The sequence below is a fragment of the Babylonia areolata genome, chromosome 25 (genome assembly GCF_041734735.1).
Source record: "Babylonia areolata isolate BAREFJ2019XMU chromosome 25, ASM4173473v1, whole genome shotgun sequence".
Lineage (NCBI taxonomy): Eukaryota > Metazoa > Mollusca > Gastropoda > Neogastropoda > Buccinidae > Babylonia > Babylonia areolata.
In genome coordinates this window covers 8,935,789-8,954,809 of record NC_134900.1, presented here as the reverse complement: position 1 = coordinate 8,954,809, position 19,021 = coordinate 8,935,789, and the positions used below count along the sequence as shown (strand labels likewise).

Below are 19,021 nucleotides of genomic sequence, written 5' to 3'. Positions count from 1 at the left end.
ACTTTACTGTTCACCCCTAGCCCCCATCCACAGTCCCCCCCGACTTCACTGTTCACCCCCTAGCCCCCATCCACAGTTTCCCAATTCGCATTCTTGTCTTCTTCCCTTGCTTTCCCCTCGTAAAAGAGAAGCCCTTTCTCTTCAACCTGTAACGTTACCTGACCCGCACCCAAAATAAATCAAGAAGCAAGTAGTCAAGCTTTCATATACCCCGGATATATTAATTCGTCAAAGTTCGAGCGATCATACCCCGGGTATATATACGGTTAAAAAGTGCTCACTCGCGAGAGAGCGTGTAGTCGTAGGTCCTCCACAGCGGTGATAGTGGTGGTGGGTAGTGGTGGGGGTCGGGGTGCGGACAGGGATGTGGCACCCGGCCAAATTCTTAATCCTTGCACCCGTGTATTAGTCTGGAAACGGGGGTAGGTACGTACGTACATTCTTCTGCGAAACTAAATCCTCCTAGGTTCTGTCGTTGGGTCTCCTCTTCGCCCTTCTCCTTTCTAGCCGTGCCAGACGTGAGCAAGGGATTTAGGGGGTGTTCAATAGGACGAGAGGAAAATTGATCTGATTTGTTTTCCGCTGATCATGGGCGATGTGGACTGTTCCTCTTTGTGGTGAAGGCTTTCCTTGTCACGGGTGGGAGGAGGACTCGTGATGGGAGGAACGGAGCTGCGGGGTGCTTGAGTGAGGAGTGGGAGTTGTCTGCACCAACACCTGTGGTGAGTTTCCCCTGAAGAATTGGTCTTTGTGTGTGTGTGTGTGTGTGTGTGTGTGTGTGTGTGTGGTGTGTGTGTGTGTGTGTGTGTGTGTGTGTGTGTGTGTGTGTGTGTGGTGTTGTTGTTGTTGTTGTTGTTGTTTGAGTTTGTGTTCTTTGAGCTTTTGTTGTGTTGTGTTCGTGTTGTGTTCTCAAGGCCTGACTAAGCGCGTTGGATTTACACTGCTGGTCAGGCATCTGCTTGGCAGATGTGGTGTAGCGTATATGGATTTGTTCGAACGCAGTGACGCCTCCTTTAGCTACTGATACTGATACTTGTGTTGTTTGAGTTTGTGTTGTTTGAGCTTGTGTTGTGTTTGTGTTTTGTTGTGGTGTGTGTGTTGTGTTGTGGTGTGTTTGTGTTGTGTTTGTGTTGTGGTGTGTGTGTGTGTGTGTGTGTGTGTGTGTGTGTGTGTGTGTGTGTGTGTGTGTGTGTGTGTGTGTGTGTGTGTGTGTGTGTGTGTGTGTGTGTGTGTGTGTGTGTGTGTGTGTGTGTGTGTGTGTGTGTGTGTGTGCCTAGCTTTTATGTCTCTTAACCGATCTGTGTCTGTCAAACAATGTATATCGCCAAAAGTTATAATGACAAGTTACACAGTTTCATTCCTAAATCCAAACAAAGAGAGACAGAGGGAGGAAAGAAAGACAGTCGAACACACACACACATACAATCCCACACACACACACACACACACACACACACACACACACACACACACACACACACACACACACACACACACACACACACACACACAAATATGCAGACGCCTTGAATGACAACAAACCTCACGGCGGACGACCCGGGCCGAGCCAGTCATTATGTGTGTGACACCATGGAATTCTTTCTGTCCTTCCGCCTGTCTCCCTTACCGACGAACAAAGCGGCCCAGGCAGCGGAACTGTCGCCGTGCTGTGGTGTGGAACGTGTCTATTCACTGCCACAATAACCAGCTCCCGAACACTGCTCGGAATAAAACAGATGACAAGAGAGACTCGTGACTTTCTCTTATTTGAGGTAATAAAGTATCGTGTATGTGACAAAATAGTGCAAGGAGAAAGGATATAAATGCATTTTGAACAAGACGAACAACAGGCAGAAGAAAAATAACAGGACAATCTTGAGCAGAAGAAGATGATAAACATAAGGAAAAGAAGGGCGGGGGGGTGGGGGGGGGTGGGGGGGCGGAGAATGACTACTACTACGACGACGACGACAGTAACAATGATGGCAGAAGAAGAAGACGACATTAAGGCCCTGAGAACCGAAAAATCGATTTTCGCACTGAAAAGGAAAAAATCACATCAACTGTTTTTGTCACTGCGTAAATTCATATACCCAAATTTCGCAAGAACGTCGCGGAGAAACTTTTGTTTTGCATGAGGGATTGAACGTTTTGACCTTCGCATGCAAACTTTACCGAAACCTTTGACTTTCGCATGCAAAGTTTACCGAAACCTTTGACTTTCGTATGCAAAGTTTACCGAAACCTTTGACTTTCGCATGCAAAGTTTACCGAAACCTTTGACTTTCGCATGCAAAATTTACCGAAACCTTTGACTTTCGCATGCAAAGTTTACCGAAACCTTTGACTTTCGCATGCAAAGTTTACTGAAACTTTTGACTTTCGCATGCAAAGTTTACCGAAACCTTTGACTTTCGCATGCAAAGTTTACCGAAACCGTTGACTTTCGCATGCAAAGTTTACCGAAACCTTTGACTTTCGCATGCAAAGTTTACCGAAACCTTTGACTTTCGCATGCAAAGTTTACCGAAACTTTTGACTTTCGCATGCAAAGTTTACCGAAACCTTTGACTTTCGCATGCAAAGTTTACCGCAACCTTTGACTTTCGAATGCAAATTTACCGAAACTTTTGACTTTTGCATGCAAAGTTTACCGAAACCTTTGACTTTCGCATGCAAAGTTTACTGAAACTTTTGACTTTCGCATGCAAAGTTTACCGAAACCTTTGACTTTCGCATGCAAAGTTTACCGAAACTTTTGACTTTCGCATGCAAAGTTTGCCGAAACTTTTGACTTTTGCAAGCGAATTTTACTAATCTTGGGACAGATCCCTTCTCGACTGAGGCAGTTCTTGATAAGATTCCTCTCTGGTTGGCCCATTACTTGAGCGAATGGTTTCCATGAGACTGCATGTGTTTCTTGGTGAGATCTCCATCCAGACCGAACTCACAGATCAGGCTTTTTGCAAGCAACCTTCTGATGCCGGGCCTTCAGTCCGTTGTCTGACCCAAAAGCGATGCTTCCTGTTTGCTTTGTATTTCTTCTTCTGTGACAAGTTAAACAGGACTGCATTCAAAATTCTCTCATCAGTTCTAGACGCAGTTTCAGTTTCAGTAGCTCAAGGAGGCGTCACAGCGTTCGGACAAATCCATATACGCTACACCACATCTGCCAAGCAGATGCCTGACCAGCAGCGTAACCCAACGCGCTTAGTCAGGCCTTGAGAAAAAAAAAATAATAATAATAATAAAAAATAAAAAAATAGATAATATAATAAAATAGATAAATTTAAAAAAAGTAAATAATTTAATTTAAATAAATTGATAAATAATGATAATAATAATGAAAATAAAATAAATAAATAGATTTTTTTTTTAAATAATAATAAAATGAATAAATAGACACAGAATGTGCATTGTGTACGGGCCCCGTGGTTTCAACCCAAACTAACAGGTAGTTAACTTTAGGGTCTGCGGATTGACTGCTCTTCTTCTTTTTATTTCTTTATTTCTTTTTCTTTTTTCTTTTTTTTTTTTTTTTCCTTTTCGCATGCGAATTTCCCATGAATTCTTCACAAGCGAAGTCTAAGGAATTTCACCCACAGAAGAAGAGGAAGATGAAGAAGGATATTTTTGTTGTTGTACAACAATTAAAACACACCAACAACAAAATATCAACACAGTACCAGCAGCAAAGACCAACGACACGACATATAAAAGAGACGGTTATATGTCTGATTTTTTTTTTTAATATAAAAACCTCTTACTTAAAGTACCACAAGTACCTTTCATTCACATGCATGATATTTGCAATTTGTTTCTTCAGCTTAAAAAAATATATCTCTACCTGATTCTGTGCTAGACTTTGAGTGTCTATCAGGAAAAAACAAAGAAAGAGAGAAGAGTGAATATCAGGGGAAAACAAAGAAAGAGAGAAGAGTGACTATCAGGGTAAGACAAAGAAAGAGAGAAAAGTGACTATCAGGGGGGAAAAAACACAAAGAAAGACAGAAGAGTGACTATCAGGGAAAGACAAAGAAAGAGAGAAGAGTGACTATCAGGGATAGACAAAGAAAGAGAGAAAAGTGACTATCAGGAAAAAACACACACACACCCACACACAAAGAAAGAGAGAAGAGTGACTATCAGGGACAGACAAAGAAAGAGAGTAGAGTGACTATCAGGGATAGACAAAGAAAGAGAGAAGAGTGACTATCAGGGATAGACAAAGAAAGAGAGAAGAGTGACTATCAGGGATAGACAAAGAAAGAGAGTAGAGTGACTATCAGGGATAAACAAAGAAAGAGAGAAGAGTGACTATCAGGGATAGACAAAGAAAGACAGAAGAGTGACTATCAGGGAAAGACAAATAAGGGAAGATGGACAGTTTCAGTTTCAGTAGCTCAAGGAGGCGTCACTGCGTTCGGACAAATCCATATACGCTACACCACATCTGCCAAGCAGATGACTGGCCAGCAGCGTAACCCAACACGTTTAGTCAGGCCTTGAGAGATGGACAGAGACAGTGAAATAGAAAGGAATAGAAAAGGAACTGTTTACAGGCAGAGAGACTGACAGAGATAAGGGAAAACTCAGAATGATTTAATTTTAGAAGCCTCCGGTCCGCTACAATAACAAATGTATAAAAAGATCAACAGTCGGGTGTGACAATCGGGTGACAGACAGATGCAGATATACAGAGAGAGAGAGAGAGAGGGGGGGAGGGAGAGAGAGAGAGAGGGAGAGAGGGAGAGAGAGGGAAAGAGAGAGAGAAAGAGAGAGAGAGAGAGGGAGAGAGAGAGAGAGAGAGAGAGATTCAAAGATTCAAGATTCAAAAACTTTATTACTCAAGGATAGAGGGAGAGAGAGAGAGAGGGAGAGAGAGAGAGGGGGGGAGAGAGAGAGAGAGAGAGAGAGATTCAAAGATTCAAGATTCAAAAACTTTATTACTCAAGGATAGAGGGAGAGAGAGAGAGAGAGAGAGGGAGGGAGAGAGAGAGAGAGAGAGGGAAAGAGAGAGAGCGAACAAGACCAACGAGGTTTCTGATACACACTGTCCTTCACAAGCGTCAAATGACCACACACAAAAAATATATATATAAAAGAAGCAGATAAATCTGGTTACAGCCAGTGCAATACAATACAATACAATACAATACAATACAATACAACACTACCGGGATTCGAACTCCCACTAAAATTTAATGTTGTCTTCACTTTTCCCCTGGTCAGCCAATGTTTGACTATGTGAGTGGACTGATGAATGAGCAGTCACTTTTAGTGCAGACCAGTCTCACTTCATCCCTGCCTTTTTCGCAACAGTATCTCCACTACACCCTCATCCATCACCAGTGTTTTCTCAGAACCCAGCACAGTGTAGTCTCACTGAGACAAGGCGTGTTCAAATATAAAACAATTCTGCTTAATATAGGCCTATCATCTCCAGATTCGGCCCAACACTCGGCTTATATCCCAGATTGACACAAGTTTACATTTACATTTGGGCAACCAGCAAAGTGAGAGCTGTATTATCAATGGTTTCCCCAGTCAATGGGAAATCATTTACAGCTTAGTCTTTTGTGAAGGACTATGACTCTCAAACTAGGAGGCAAAATTGCACTGACTCTTAGTGCTGCAGCCTTGTGGGCTAGTTGGCCTTTGGGAACCATCCCAACGCCGACTGTCCTAAAACCCTCTTGGCCGAGAGAGTGGGGATGTAACTTGGGCAAGACACTCTCCATTATAATCAAATTCTAGCCCAAATAGTTGGAACAGCAGTTGCCTCCTCTGCTGTTCTGATGGTCATAATCGGACACGACTGACTGTCATATATATATATATATATATATATATATATATATATATATATATATATATATATATCCCAGATTATACACACGAGTAAAACTGTTTTCTGCCTGCATCGCTATACTGCGCTGTGCTTCACAACGCAACACAGCGCAACGCAACGCCATGCAGGTCATCTCAAAAGCAGCACAACCAGTTCACTGAAATTCCATTCACCTTTATTCACCTTTCCTGTCTGTTTCAGCACAGCCATGACCACCTCCTGCCCTTCCTCCTCTCCCAGAAGAACAACAGACGGAGCATCGTCCACACCACTCACAGGATATTAGTGCACATGCTTCCCATGGTGTTAACGTCATCATTCACTCCTGATATACTGCCTTCCCCAGCTGTGTCGCAGGAGAGAAAAGAAAGAAATGTTTTTGTTTCAACTTTCGGGGAGAAGCAGCGGTCGTCAAAAGCTTTGAGGCATCCAGTGGTGATCTGAAACCAGCCATTTTTAACCTGCTCTGTGGAGAACTCGGCGTTGAATTTCGGTTTGTTCAGGGGGAGTCTGCACTGACATCAACACCTGACACTCCCAACAAGTCGGCTCTGTGTTTGTGTGCTGTCTGCCAACACCGGGACTTCAAGATGAATATCATGACACAGATGTACGACAACAACATGGGGCACGGCTTCAACCCGCCCGTCAACTTCCACCTCAGGCCGGACCATTTCCAGTCGGACGGTGACGACCACCACTCCCAGCGACGTCATACTCTGATCGGCGACATCCACGACAACGTGTCTCTGGGCTCCGGGCTGAGGCGCAACTCCCAGGTCTCCCGGCCCCTGTCCGCGGCGCTGGAGATTCCGCTCAATCTGCTGGGCTCGAACCACCGGTCCCACTCCGACTGCAACTTCACGCGCACGCACAGCCCGCACCGCTCTCGGAGCAGCATGGTGCAGGATGAAGCCTTGGAGCAGCTCCTGCCGGAGATGGAAGGCCCCACCCCGGGTAGCGGCGCCTCGGAGTACCTGTCCCCCTCCTGCACGGAGTACCTGCCCCTGGACCATGACTGCCAGCTGGAGGGCTGCCAGAGAGCCGTCATCAACGTCAGCGGCTTGAGGTTCGAGACCCAGCTCCGCACGCTGGACCGCCTGCCCAACACGCTGCTGGGCGACCCGGAGAAACGGCGGCGGTACTGGGACGAGAGTCGGCAGGAGTTCTTCTTTGACCGCCACCGGCCCACCTTCCAGGCCGTGCTGTACTACTACCAGTCAGGGGGACGTTTGAAGCGGCCCCTGGAGGTGCCCATGGACATCTTCCTGAACGAGCTGATGTTCTACGAGCTGGGCGGTCCCGTCATCGACTCCTTCAAAGAGAACGAAGGCTACCTGGTGGACAAGTCGGCCCCTGAAGGCCCCCGCAACCAGACCATGTACAAGATCTGGACAGCCCTGGAGTACCCCGAATCCTCCATCGCCGCCAAGATCCTGGCCGTTCTGTCCATCTTCTTCATCCTGGTGTCCGTGGTGGTGTTCTGCACGGAGACCCTGCCGGCCTTCAAGGACGCGGGCTGTGAGAACGTCACCACCACTGACAGTGAAGGTCACAACGTCACCTTACAAATGCCCAACCTGGAGCACCCCATCTTTCTGACGGAGACCTGCTGCATCGCCTATTTTGTCATAGAGCTGGCTCTGCGCCTCATTGTCAGCCCCTCCAAGCTGGTCTTCTTCCGCGCCGCCATCAACTGGATCGACCTGATAGCTATCGCACCCTACTTTGTCCTTCTCATCATCAACTTTGTCTCCGGGGACTGCAAGGCCGGCAACAAGAGCTCCGCGCTCAGCGTGCTCCGCGTTCTGCGCGTGGTGCGCATCCTGAAGCTCTCCAAGCACTCGGAAGGTCTCAAGATCCTGGGGATGACCCTCAAGACCTCCATCCGCGAGCTGTCCATGTTCGTGCTCTTTCTGGCCATCGCCACCGTCATTTTTTCCGGGGCCATCTTCTACGCAGAGCTGGACCACCCCCAGTCCCAGTTCACCTCCATCCCGGATGCCTTCTGGTGGGCCATCGTGTCCATGACCACGGTGGGTTACGGGGACTTCGTACCCATGGGGGTGGCGGGCAAGATGCTGGGCGGTGTCTGTGTGCTGTCAGGTGTGCTGGCCATCGCGCTGCCCGTGCCCGTCATCGTGGCCAACTTCAACAACTACTACCGCCACTACACAGGTAGAAGACACTGAGCATTTCTCTTTGCTGTTTTTTTTTCCCCTTCAGCTTTGTACCGCAGCCAACTGTGATGGACAGACAGAGGCTTTATCTAGACATGTAAATAGACAGACAGAGGCTTTTTTTCTAGACAAGCAGATAGAAAGACAGAGGCTTTTTTTCTGGACATGGAGATGATTTCTTTTATAGATACTGGCTTTTCTCTGTGCAGAGACAGATCAAAGCGCTTTCGCACCAGTCATTCAGACGCATGCAAAACATTCTAGACGGGTAGATGCTTTCTTTGACACATGTAGGCTTTTCTAGACAGGTAGAGAATTTTTGTGGACATGTAGATGCTTTCTTCGACAGATATAAGCCTTCATATACATGTAGATGCTTCCTTTGACATATACAAGCTTTTTTCTTTTCTGGACAAGTAGATGCCTTCTTTGACATATAAAAGCTTTCTTAGACAAATTTGTATTTTTTTCTTGCCAGATAGACGCGTTTCTAAACAAGACTTTGACAGACAGATATGGGCTTTCCTTGACAGTTATAGGCTTTCCTTGACAGTTATAGGCTTTCCTACACACGAAGATGCTGTTTGGGCAGAGTTACCCTTTTCTAGATATACATAGGCTTTTCTACATTTTATACGCTTTTCTAGACAAACAGACGTTTTCTATTACATGAAACGAGACAGGTAGAGGCTTTTCTAGACTGGTATATGATTTTATAGACAGCTCCCCCCCCCCCCCCCTTCTTTGATAGACTAAGGCTTCGCTTTACAGGAAGAGGGTTTCATTGAACTGTTTTCCTCTATCGCCGCGCGTGACAGGCCGAAGCTTTTATGGACATGAGGCCTTTGGTAGAGGCTTTGTTTGTAACAGAGGCTTTGTTTGACTGGCAAAAGCTTTCAGTTTTTTTAAATTTCACGGTTTTCATTGATAGATATAGGCTTTCATAACAGAAGCTTTCATGAAAGAGGTTTTAACTGACCCTCTTTAACCATTAACGCCATTGCACAAGCAGTGAATCCCATGCTTTCTTTAGACACTATAATGGCCACGTCAAAGGTAGAAGGTGTTCTTCTCTCACTACTATAATGGCCAAAGACTATAAGCAGGAAACTTTATTCATTTGTTTTCTTTGGCAACATCTTTCAATATTACACAGCAGATTTCAGTTTTCGTTTCTTTCTCGCCCTGAACTCTGGACAGGCAGACAGGTTCAGCTGCTGGCGGGTAATAGCGTTTGTGTCTTTGATTTGTGTCGTTGGCTGTCATCACACAGGGTATATTTGATACATATTTTCTCATTTTTCTTTCTTCCTTTTTTCAATGCTCAATGTCATTTAGTGTTGCAACAGCATAAATTCATAAGATATTTCGTTGATATGGGTGCACACACAGAGGATTTTGCTGACCACTTCCCTCTTACCAAGTTTCCTTATTTGTCACAATCGTCACCACAGAGCTGTCACCTTCATAGAGTGTTCCTAGCTACCTCCCCTCTCCCTCTTTCCTTCGGGTTTTCATTTTGCTTAAAATAGAGTATATATATATATATATATATATATATATATATATATATTCTGTGGTGTAAGTAAGTTTGTTTTTTTATAAAGTTTTTTTTTTTACCTTGTCCTAAACAAATGTTGTTGTCCCCATCACATTAACTGGGGGTTTTTTTCGCTGGCTTTTTTGTGTCAATTGTTTTAATGCGTTAATTGGAACAGACCTTTCGATTGGCCCTTCACTTATCATTTTCCTGTGTGACAAAATAAACTGTCCCCTTTGACCCCGCCTTATTTGTGTTAAGAAACGTGGAGGGGAAGAAACGAGGCTGTATGCTTTGTGAGAGAGTTGGGTGAGGGGGCTCATCGCTGCTTTAAGCCGTGTCGGCACTGTTTTCCTCAGTCCTTCAACGTGCAAAACGTTCCAAAAACTGGTGAATTAAATATGTTTACAAACGAATCATGGAGTTACTGAAGCTGTGTTCGTGATATCGTTTTATCTGAACGACGGAGGTACACTCAGTTGTTTACAGTTTCGGTCCAAGTTTCAATGAAGAGTCCATGCGTGTTGACTGGTTCATGTACGATACGCTACAAAGCTGAAATATATTATATCAAATTAAATCAAACATGAAAACAAGAGTAGATGCATGACCAGCACGCTGATCAGGGTCTTGAGATTCTGACACTGGTATAGTGGAGTGATGGCCTAGAGGTAACGCGTCCGCCTAGGAAGCGAGAGAATCTGAGGGCGCTGGTTCGAATCACGGCTCAACCGCCGATATTTTCTCCCCCTCCACTAGACCTTGAGTGGTGGTCTGGACGCTAGTCATTCGGATGAGACGATAAACCGAGGTCCCGTGTGCAGCATGCACTTAGCGCACGTAAAAGAACCCACGGCAACAAAAGGGTTGTTCCTGGCAAAATTCTGTAGAAAAATCCACTTTGACAGGAAAAACAAAACTGCACGCAGGAAAAAATACAAAAAATGGGTGGCGCTGTAGTGTAGCGACGCGCTCTCCCTGGGGAGAGCAGCCCGAATTTCACACAGAGAAATCTGTTGTGATAAAAATGAATACAAATACAAATACAAATGCAGAAAACATGTATAAACTGAAATGACAAATGAACAAAATGAATAGAAAAGTCCAGAACTATGCTGCTCGTCTTGTCTTTCGTTCCTCTAAATTTGATCACGTCTCTCCTCTCCTTCATGCTTTACACTGGCTCCCTGTACAAGAAAGAATTACTTACAAAGTCGTCTCTCTTTGTTTCAAGTCCACTGAGGCTTCTGGTTTACAGTATCTTTCTGATCTTATCCATCCTTATATACCCTCACGCCAACTCTGCTCTTCTCCTGACACCCGTGTGCTCAGGATCCCCCCTGCTCGAACCAAAACGTATGGCCAACGCAGTTTTTCATACAAAGCCCCCTTTCTTTGGAATTTACTTCCTCAGCCTCTCCGTCACTCATCTTCGCTGCAGTCTTTCAAACCCAGTCTCAAGACCCACCTTTCCCCCTCCTGAATGATTCTCAACAGCTCGTCCATTTCCAGTATGAACTAAAATGACTATTAGTGAGTGAATGAGTTTTGATAGTTTCAGAAATTGGTAGTATTTTTGAGTGTGTACTATTTACGATTGTGTGCTATGGCGTGTGTGTGTTGTGTGTGTGTGTGTGTGTGTGTGTGTGTGTGTGTGTGTGTGTGTGGATGAATGATTTTTAATAATGTCTGGTATCTTGTGTTCAATTTTTCCTTTTTGATATTTACATATTTCTATTTGTAAACGCCTAGGGCTTATTTTCAAGATCAGGCGTAAATGCTCATAATTAATAATAGATAAGTAAATACATAAAGATACAACAACAAAAATATATCAAAGATGCATGCAAGGCAAAATGATTGAAATAAGATATGTTGTGTTCAGTCTGCTATATCATTACATGTCCATGCTGTAACTTTATGTGACATGTTGTTCGGCTTGGCACAAGTTACAAGAAATTAGATAACCCAATCAACCAACTTTCAAACGCGCGTTATAATTTCTATGTGGACATTTTCCCAGTGTCGATTCTTGGATGTCAAAAACCCCGGTTCCATTCTACGCTCAACTAGAAATCTAGTCTAGTCAAAAATATGCTCTGTGTGTGTGTGTGTGTGTGTGTGTGTGTGTGTGTGTGTGTGTGTGTGTGTGTGTGTGTGTGTGTGTGTGTGTGTGTATGTGTGGTGTGTGTGTGTGTGTGTGTGTGTGGTGTGTGTGTGTGTGTGTGGTGTGTGTGTGTGTGTGTGTGTGTGTGTGTGTGTGTGTGTGTGTGTGTGTGCGTGCGTGCGTGCGTGTGCGTGTGCGTGTGTGTAGGTGATTTGATGTCAATCGCCAAATTCTTTCAACTTTGTTTTGCAATTGGGACGTTTACATCACGAAGAAACTCTCGAGCATCAGACAGTACCTTGCTTTCCCAAAATCCACCATACAAATATTTGACCAGTATCCAGGATCTCACGATTTTGTTTAAATTTTCTTCTTCTTCTTCTTCTTCTTCTTCTTCTTTTGACATTTCTGCGCTGATAATGAGCGTATTTTAACGTTCCTCCCCACACCCCCACCATCCACCCCTCCTCTCAATACAAACTCAGTCAGACGAAGTTTTAAAAATAATTATTAATGACACCCTTTAATATCTTTGTGGTCTTGATGCTATGCCAGTAATAGTGAGATGTACATAATTGTAACACAGTTCTTATGTTTATCATATTTGCTTCCGCAACAAAACTTACATATCACTGTTAATTCATTTCTATGTGTATTCAATAAATTGTTTCTTTGCTATTTTCGTTTGTATTTCATTCATTTATTGTTGTTTATTTGCTTATTTCTTTCATTCATTTACAGGTCCAGATCATTTCCACTCGCTTTATGATTCCTCACTTTTTTCTTTCCATTATTCACACGCGCGCGCGCACGCGCGCGCACGGACACACACACATACGCACAGATACACACACACTGTTACGCTGCTTCCCTCTGACTCTCTCTTACCCCCCACCCTCACCCCGCCCGGCTTGTTATGTGTATATGTGTACGTGCGTGTACGAGGGGGTGAGGAGACAGACAGACAGACAGACAGAGAGCGACAGAAACAGAGAGAGAGACAGAGGGTGAGACAGAGAGACAAACAAACACACGCTCAAAGGAAAGAGATAATTATCTCTCTGTGTCCCCGTCTGTCAATGACTCCAAGAGGAAAGAGACCAGTAAAGTGTGCAGCGGTGTAAGGAGGATAGAAAAAAGGTAAACAACACAGTAACCACTTCAGAGACGTCGTAACTCGGTGAAAGACCTTAATGACAAACATCGACATCTTTATCAGCACAGCTGCTACGCCGTAACTCGGTGAAAGACCTTAATGACAAACATCGACATCTTTATCAACACAGCTGCTACGCCGTAACTCACTGAAAGACCTTAATGACAAACATCGACATCTTTATCAGCACAGCTTCTACGCCGTAACTCGGTGAAAGACCTTAATGACAAACATCGACATCTTTATCAGCACAGCTTCTACGCCGTAACTCACTGAAAGACCTTAATGACAAACATCGACATCTTTATCATAGCACAGCTATACGTGAAAGACCTTAAAGACAAACATCGACATCTTTATCAACAGGGCTGCTACGCCGTAACTCACTGAAAGACCTTAATGACAAACATCGACATCTTTATCAACAGGGCTGCTACGCCGTAACTCGGTGAAAGACCTTAATGACAAACATCGACATCTTTATCAACAGAGCTGCTACGCCGTAACTCACTGAAAGACCTTAATGACAAACATCGACATCTTTATCAGCACAGCTTCTACGCCGTAACTCGGTGAAAGACCTTAATGACAAACATCGACATCTTTATCAACACAGCTGCTACCATGAAGCATGAGTCTCGAAGTGGTCTTGTCAAAACCTCGTTGGTGTACAATTCAGCCACTTGTGGGCTTGACAAAGACCATTTTTTCAGTGTATTATTGTCAAAGAACTCAAGAAGCATACGACATGCAATCGGTCTATCAGCCCACAGTAAGTAAGGATGATCAAGTTTCTGAAATGTGTGTGACAAGCTAGAACTATCCTTCCCTCGTGAGGTTCGCCGCCCCCACCCAACCCCCACCCCGCACCCCCCATGCCCCACACTCTTCCTTTCGCCACCCCTTCCCACTGGGTAAATCTGTCACCAACGATTCAAATTTCACGTCAGTTTTGTTAGTACGGTTCTCGTCAGTTACCACGTGTTGAAACAAAAGGTGGGTGGGTAGTGTTTTAGCAAGAGGATACTGACTATTTTGTCTGGTAAACAAGAACACTTAGAATAGGGAAGGGGGGTGGGGGGGGGGCGTATGGGGGTAAACATATCTGTCTGTGTCACAGACAGAAACATTTGCTTTAAACTCTGAAACAGAATCGGGCTATCCAAAGCTTCATTTTCTCTGATAATCGCCAGTGCTCTTAATACCTTTTAAAATCGACAAATCTTTGCGTAAACGTTTTTTTCTTGAACCAGCCAGTCTTGTATGAGCTCTTCATTAATTTTGAGAGAGAGAGAGAGAGACAGACAGACAGACAGATAGAGACAGAGACACAGAGAGAGAGAGAATTACTTCGTTTTCGAAAGCATTAGAAAAACAGTTGTGTGCTTTCTACATCCCGTCCTCACTGTTACTGGTGACGGAGCAACAGAAAATGAAAGAGGAAAGTGGTTAGGTTCAGAAAGGTGAGAGAGGAAGGACAGGTGAGAGAGTGGAGGTGAGAGAGGAAGGAGGGGGAGAGAGGGGTGAGAGAGTGGTGTGAAGAGAGGAAGGAGGGGGGAGAGAGTGGTGGTGAGAGGATGGAGGGGGAGAGAGTGGAAGGTGAGAGAGGAAAGGAGGGGGGTAGAGAGTGGAGGTGGAGAGGAAGGAGGGGGGAGAGAGTGGAGGTGAGAGAGGAAGGGAGGGGGGAGAGAGTGGAGGTGAGAGAGGAAGGAGTGGGGGAGAGAGTGGGAGGTGAAGAGGAAGGAGGGGTGAGAGAGTGGAGGTGAGGACAGGAAGGATGGGGAGAGAGGGAGGTGAGAGAAGAGGAAGGAGGGGGCAGGAGAGAGGAGGTGAGAGAGGAAGGAGGGGGGAAGAGAGGAAGGAAGGGGGAGAGAGTGGAGGTGAGAGAGGAAGGAGGGGGGAGGAGAGTGGAGGTGAGAGAGGAAGGAGGGGGGAGAGAGGAAGGAGGGGGGAGGGAGGGAGGGTGAAAGGAAGAAGAGGTGAGAGAGTGGAGGTGAGAGAGGGAAGGGAGGGGGGAGAGAGTGGAGGTGAGAGAGGAAGGAGGGGGGAGAGAGTGGAAGAGGTGAGAGAGGAAGGGAGGGGGAGAGAGTGGAGGTGGAGAGAGGAAGGAGGGGGGAGAGAGTGGAGGTGAGAGGAAGGAGGGGGGCAGAGAGTGGAGGTGAGAGAGGAAGGAGGGGGAGAAGGAAGGAGGGGAGAGTGGAGGTGAGAGGAAGGAGGGGGGGAGAGAGTGGAGGTGAGAGAGGAAGGAGGGGGGAGAGAGGAAGGAGGGGGGAGAGAGTGGAGGGTGAGAGGAAGGAGGGGGGAGAGAGTGGAGGTGAGAGAGGAAGGAGGGGGAGGGGAGTGAGGTGAGAGCAAGAGGGGGAGAGAGTGGAGGTGAGAGAGAAGGAGGGGGGAGAGAGTGGAGGTGAGAGAGGAAGGAGGGGGGAGAGGTGAGGTGAGAGAGGAGGAGGGGGAGAGAGTGAGGTGAGAGAGGAAGGAGGGGGGGGAGAGTGGAGGTGAGAGAGGAAGGAGGGGGGAGAGAGAGGATGGAGGGGGGAGAGAGTGGAGGTGAGAGAGGAAGGAGGGGGGGAGAGTGGAGGTGAGAGAGGAAGGAGGGGGAGGGAGAGTGGAGGTGAGAGAGGAAGGAGGGGGGAGAGAGTGGAGGTGAGAGAGGAAGGAGGGGGGGAGAGGAGTGAGAGAGGAAGGAGGGGGAGAGAGGAATGAGGGGGAGAGAGGAATGAGGTGGGAGGTGAGAGAGGAAGGAGGGGGCAGAGAGTGGAGGTGAGAGAGGAAGGAGGGGGGGGGGAGAGTGGAGTGAGAGAGGAAGGAGGGGGGAGAGAGGAATGAGGGGGGGAGAGTGGAGGTGAGAGAGGAAGGAGGGGGGAGAGAGGAAGGAGGGGGGAGAGAGTAGAGGTGAGAGAGGAAGGAGGGGGGAGAGAGTGGAGGTGAGACAGGAAGGAGGGGGGGAGTGGAGGTGAGAGGAAGGAGGGGGGGAGAGAGTGGAGGTGAGAGGAAGGAGGGGGGAGAGAGTGGAGGTGAGAGGAAGGAGGGGGGAGAGAGTGGAGGTGAGAGAGGAAGGAGGGGGGAGAGAGTGGAGGTGAGAGGAAGGAGGGGGGAGAGAGTGGAGGTGAGAGAGGAAGGAGGGGGGAGAGAGTGGAGGTGAGAGAGGAAGGAGGGGGGAGAGAGTGGAGGTGAGAGAGGAAGGAGGGGGGGGGGAGAGTGGAGTTGAGAGAGGAAGGAGGGGGGAGAGAGGAATGAGGGGGGAGAGAGGAATGAGGGGGGGAGAGTGGAGGTGAGAGAGGAAGGAGGGGGGGGAGAGTGGAGGTGAGAGAGGAAGGAGGGGGGGGGAGAGTGGAGTTGAGAGAGGAAGGAGGGGGAGAGAGGAATGAGGGGGGAGAGAGGAATGAGGGGGAGAGAGTGGAGGTGAGAGAGGAAGGAGGGGGGGGAGAGTGGAGGGGAGAGAGGAAGGAGGGGGGGAGAGAGTGGAGGGGAGAGAGGAAGGAGGGGGGAGAGAGTGGAGGTGAGAGAGGAAGGAGGGGGGGGAGAGTGGAGGTGAGAGAGGAAGGAGGGGGGGAGTGGAGGTGAGAGAGGAAGGAGGGGGGGGAGAGTGGAGGTGAGAGAGGAAGGAGGGGGGAGAGAGTGGAGGTGAGACAGGAAGGATGGGGGAGAGAGGAAGGACAGGGAGAGAAAAAGGATGGGAGGCAGAGAGTGGGAGACAGGAGAGGGAGGGAGGAGTGTGTACTTGTGCAAGTAATTAAAACGACTTCAGACGTATCATGGGTGAGGGAGATGGGGGGGGGGGGTTCAAAATGCCCCTAACCCATCAGGTAATGCCATATCAGGAACTGGATCCCGAGACTCCAGCACAGGATCTGGGAAGTCCAACGATTCAAAAACCAACATGGTATTGCCCCAGTGAGCGATCCCCACGTGCAAACCCAACCCTTTGAGTGGACAAGGGAAAACAGAGAGTTGATCATTTTCCGCCCTCCTTTGTGTGTGTGTGTGTGTGTGTGTGCGTCCGTGCGTGCGTGTGTGTGAGTGTGCGTATACGCGCGTGCCTGCGTGTGCTCGTGCGTGCGTGAGTGCGTGTGTGTGAGTGTGCATATGCGCGCGTGCGTGCGTGCGTGTGCGCGTGCGTGCATGCGCGTGTGTGTGTATGTGTGTGAGTCATGTATTATCGGGTAAACAGGATGGAGGAAAAGTTGGAGCTTGTATCAACAACTATTTTGGAAACGTGTGCTTTGTGATCGGAAGGTGTAATAATATGCAGAACGACATGCTGTTTCTGTTCTATAATTAGAGACGTAGGGAGGAAGAGAGTAGGAAGAAAGAGGGTTCGTTTTGTGTCTTTGTGTGTGTGTGTTGTTTTTCATTACTGTCATTACCGTTATCATTACTCTATCTTTGTGTTGCTGCTACTGATGCTTTGTTGTCGTCCTCATTGTTTCCTTATTAAGTTTTGTTATTGTTGTAGTTGTTTTGATAATATTTTCTACAGTCCTCAATCTTGTTCCCGTCGTCGACTGTCGTCATCTTCACTGTCATCATTGTTGTTATCAATCATCTCAAAATAACACTTTTTTGTATCACACTGGAATTAAGTTGTGCATTCAACAGTATGTTCATGTTACACATGGCATTATCTATCGAATATAGTAAGATGCATTACAATAGTTCACGATAACAGAAGTGTCCATATCTACGTATTATACCCCGTAACACGCTACTCCGTCACTATTTACTGTATGTATATGTAACAATATGGGGTATTCTACCAGTATACTGTTAACAACTATATTAACACTTTTCGATTACACTATAACACGGTATAGCATTTCTATATAAGTACATGGAACACGCTATGTCGCATTCGCTTTTCGTAGTTGCACACCGAGCTCCACAAGAAAAGAATACTAGAAAAACACCTCGTTTAGATAAGGTATTGTAACAATACATATAATATAAAATCGGAATAATCGCATTAAAGTAAATGAAAAGCAAAACACTCACGAGAGAAACAACAAACACACTACATCAAACAGAGCATGAACATAACATAATAACATGCAATATGTATATAAACATTAAATTAAATAAAATGAGAATCTCAAAAAAAATATAGTAAAAAATTATGAAAATACTTGCGATGAAAGAGCTAAATAAAAGTTGCATGTCTCGGGCTCAAACCGCTAGTCACATGCACCTTGTTCTATTTATTGTTTCTGTTGAAGTCAGGTGTTGCTGAGTGCAAGGGTGCTTCGGTGGAGGGTCTTCAACTAGCGCCAATTTGTTTTGATTGTTTGCGCAATGCAGTTTATGTTTAATAAATGATTTTACAGATTATCGAAGATGTTGTTGCCGTGGGTCTTAAACTGCGCTATCATGTCTGACCTACTGCTGTTTATGTTCATCTGAATGACTACGTCGCAAAATTCAAGTCTGTGAGAGGAATATCGTGCGGCTGAGACGGATTCGAACCACGCGCCAGATCCCGCTTCCTAGCGGATGCGTTTCTGCCACACTTACTTCAATGTTTACGGGCAGGTTTTTACTTCCATAACAGGCTGCGTATTAAAACAATAATAAGGACATACAATTTGTGCGTAAAAAATTGTTAACGCAACTAGTGCTTGAATGATAGCATTCACAAAGTTCAATTGGTATGCTAAGTACATACATGCGACTGTTACAGATTTTGTTACTGAGTCAAGGTTGAGTGTGTCGTTCGAACAGTCTTTATGTTGTGTGTATTCAAACGAAGATATTGATGAGACATTGTTAGACATTATTTTTGTGGATTTTCTCAATGAAGTCCATTGTAATGTGATTTGAATGGATTGCTGGCTGAAAATAATATTTCTACTTCTGATGACACAGGTTAACACTGTTTTGTTTTTTCTTTTTTGCTGCTATATGTTCATCGTGTACAGCTTGTGTTTTTACTTGTATGATCCCTTTTAACCCGCCATGAGCAGCCTACTACTTTTGTAGATACTGGAGTAACGTTTTATGTGCATTCTCGATCTTTTGTATATAATGTTACACCTGATGTATGTTTCTACAGATGTAATCACAAAAAAGAAGTGGTCATTTCTACTTGTTTGAATGTTCGAGCCAGGCTTAAACTATTGCGTTAATGGTCGACAATCTGTATTACTCAACGGTTAACACGTCTGTAGTCAATTTAGGTATCGTAAGACTGATA

General features: G+C 45.9%; 1 protein-coding gene across 2 annotated transcripts in view; it reads left to right on the top strand.

Moving 5' to 3' along the window:
- The first annotated feature begins 370 nt into the window (after window positions 1-370).
- Window positions 371-19,021, top strand: part of LOC143299533 (potassium voltage-gated channel subfamily A member 7-like) — a 31,644-nt gene continuing 12,993 nt past the window's right edge. Inside the window, exons 1-2 of one of the 2 annotated variants that reach the window (XM_076612803.1) lie at window positions 371-722; window positions 6,053-8,029. In XM_076612803.1, the coding sequence (XP_076468918.1) occupies window positions 6,442-8,029 (1,588 nt within the window). In that variant the 5' untranslated portion in view covers window positions 371-722; window positions 6,053-6,441. The remainder of the gene's footprint in view (window positions 723-6,052; window positions 8,030-19,021) is intronic. The other variant, XM_076612804.1, reaches the window with a different exon arrangement.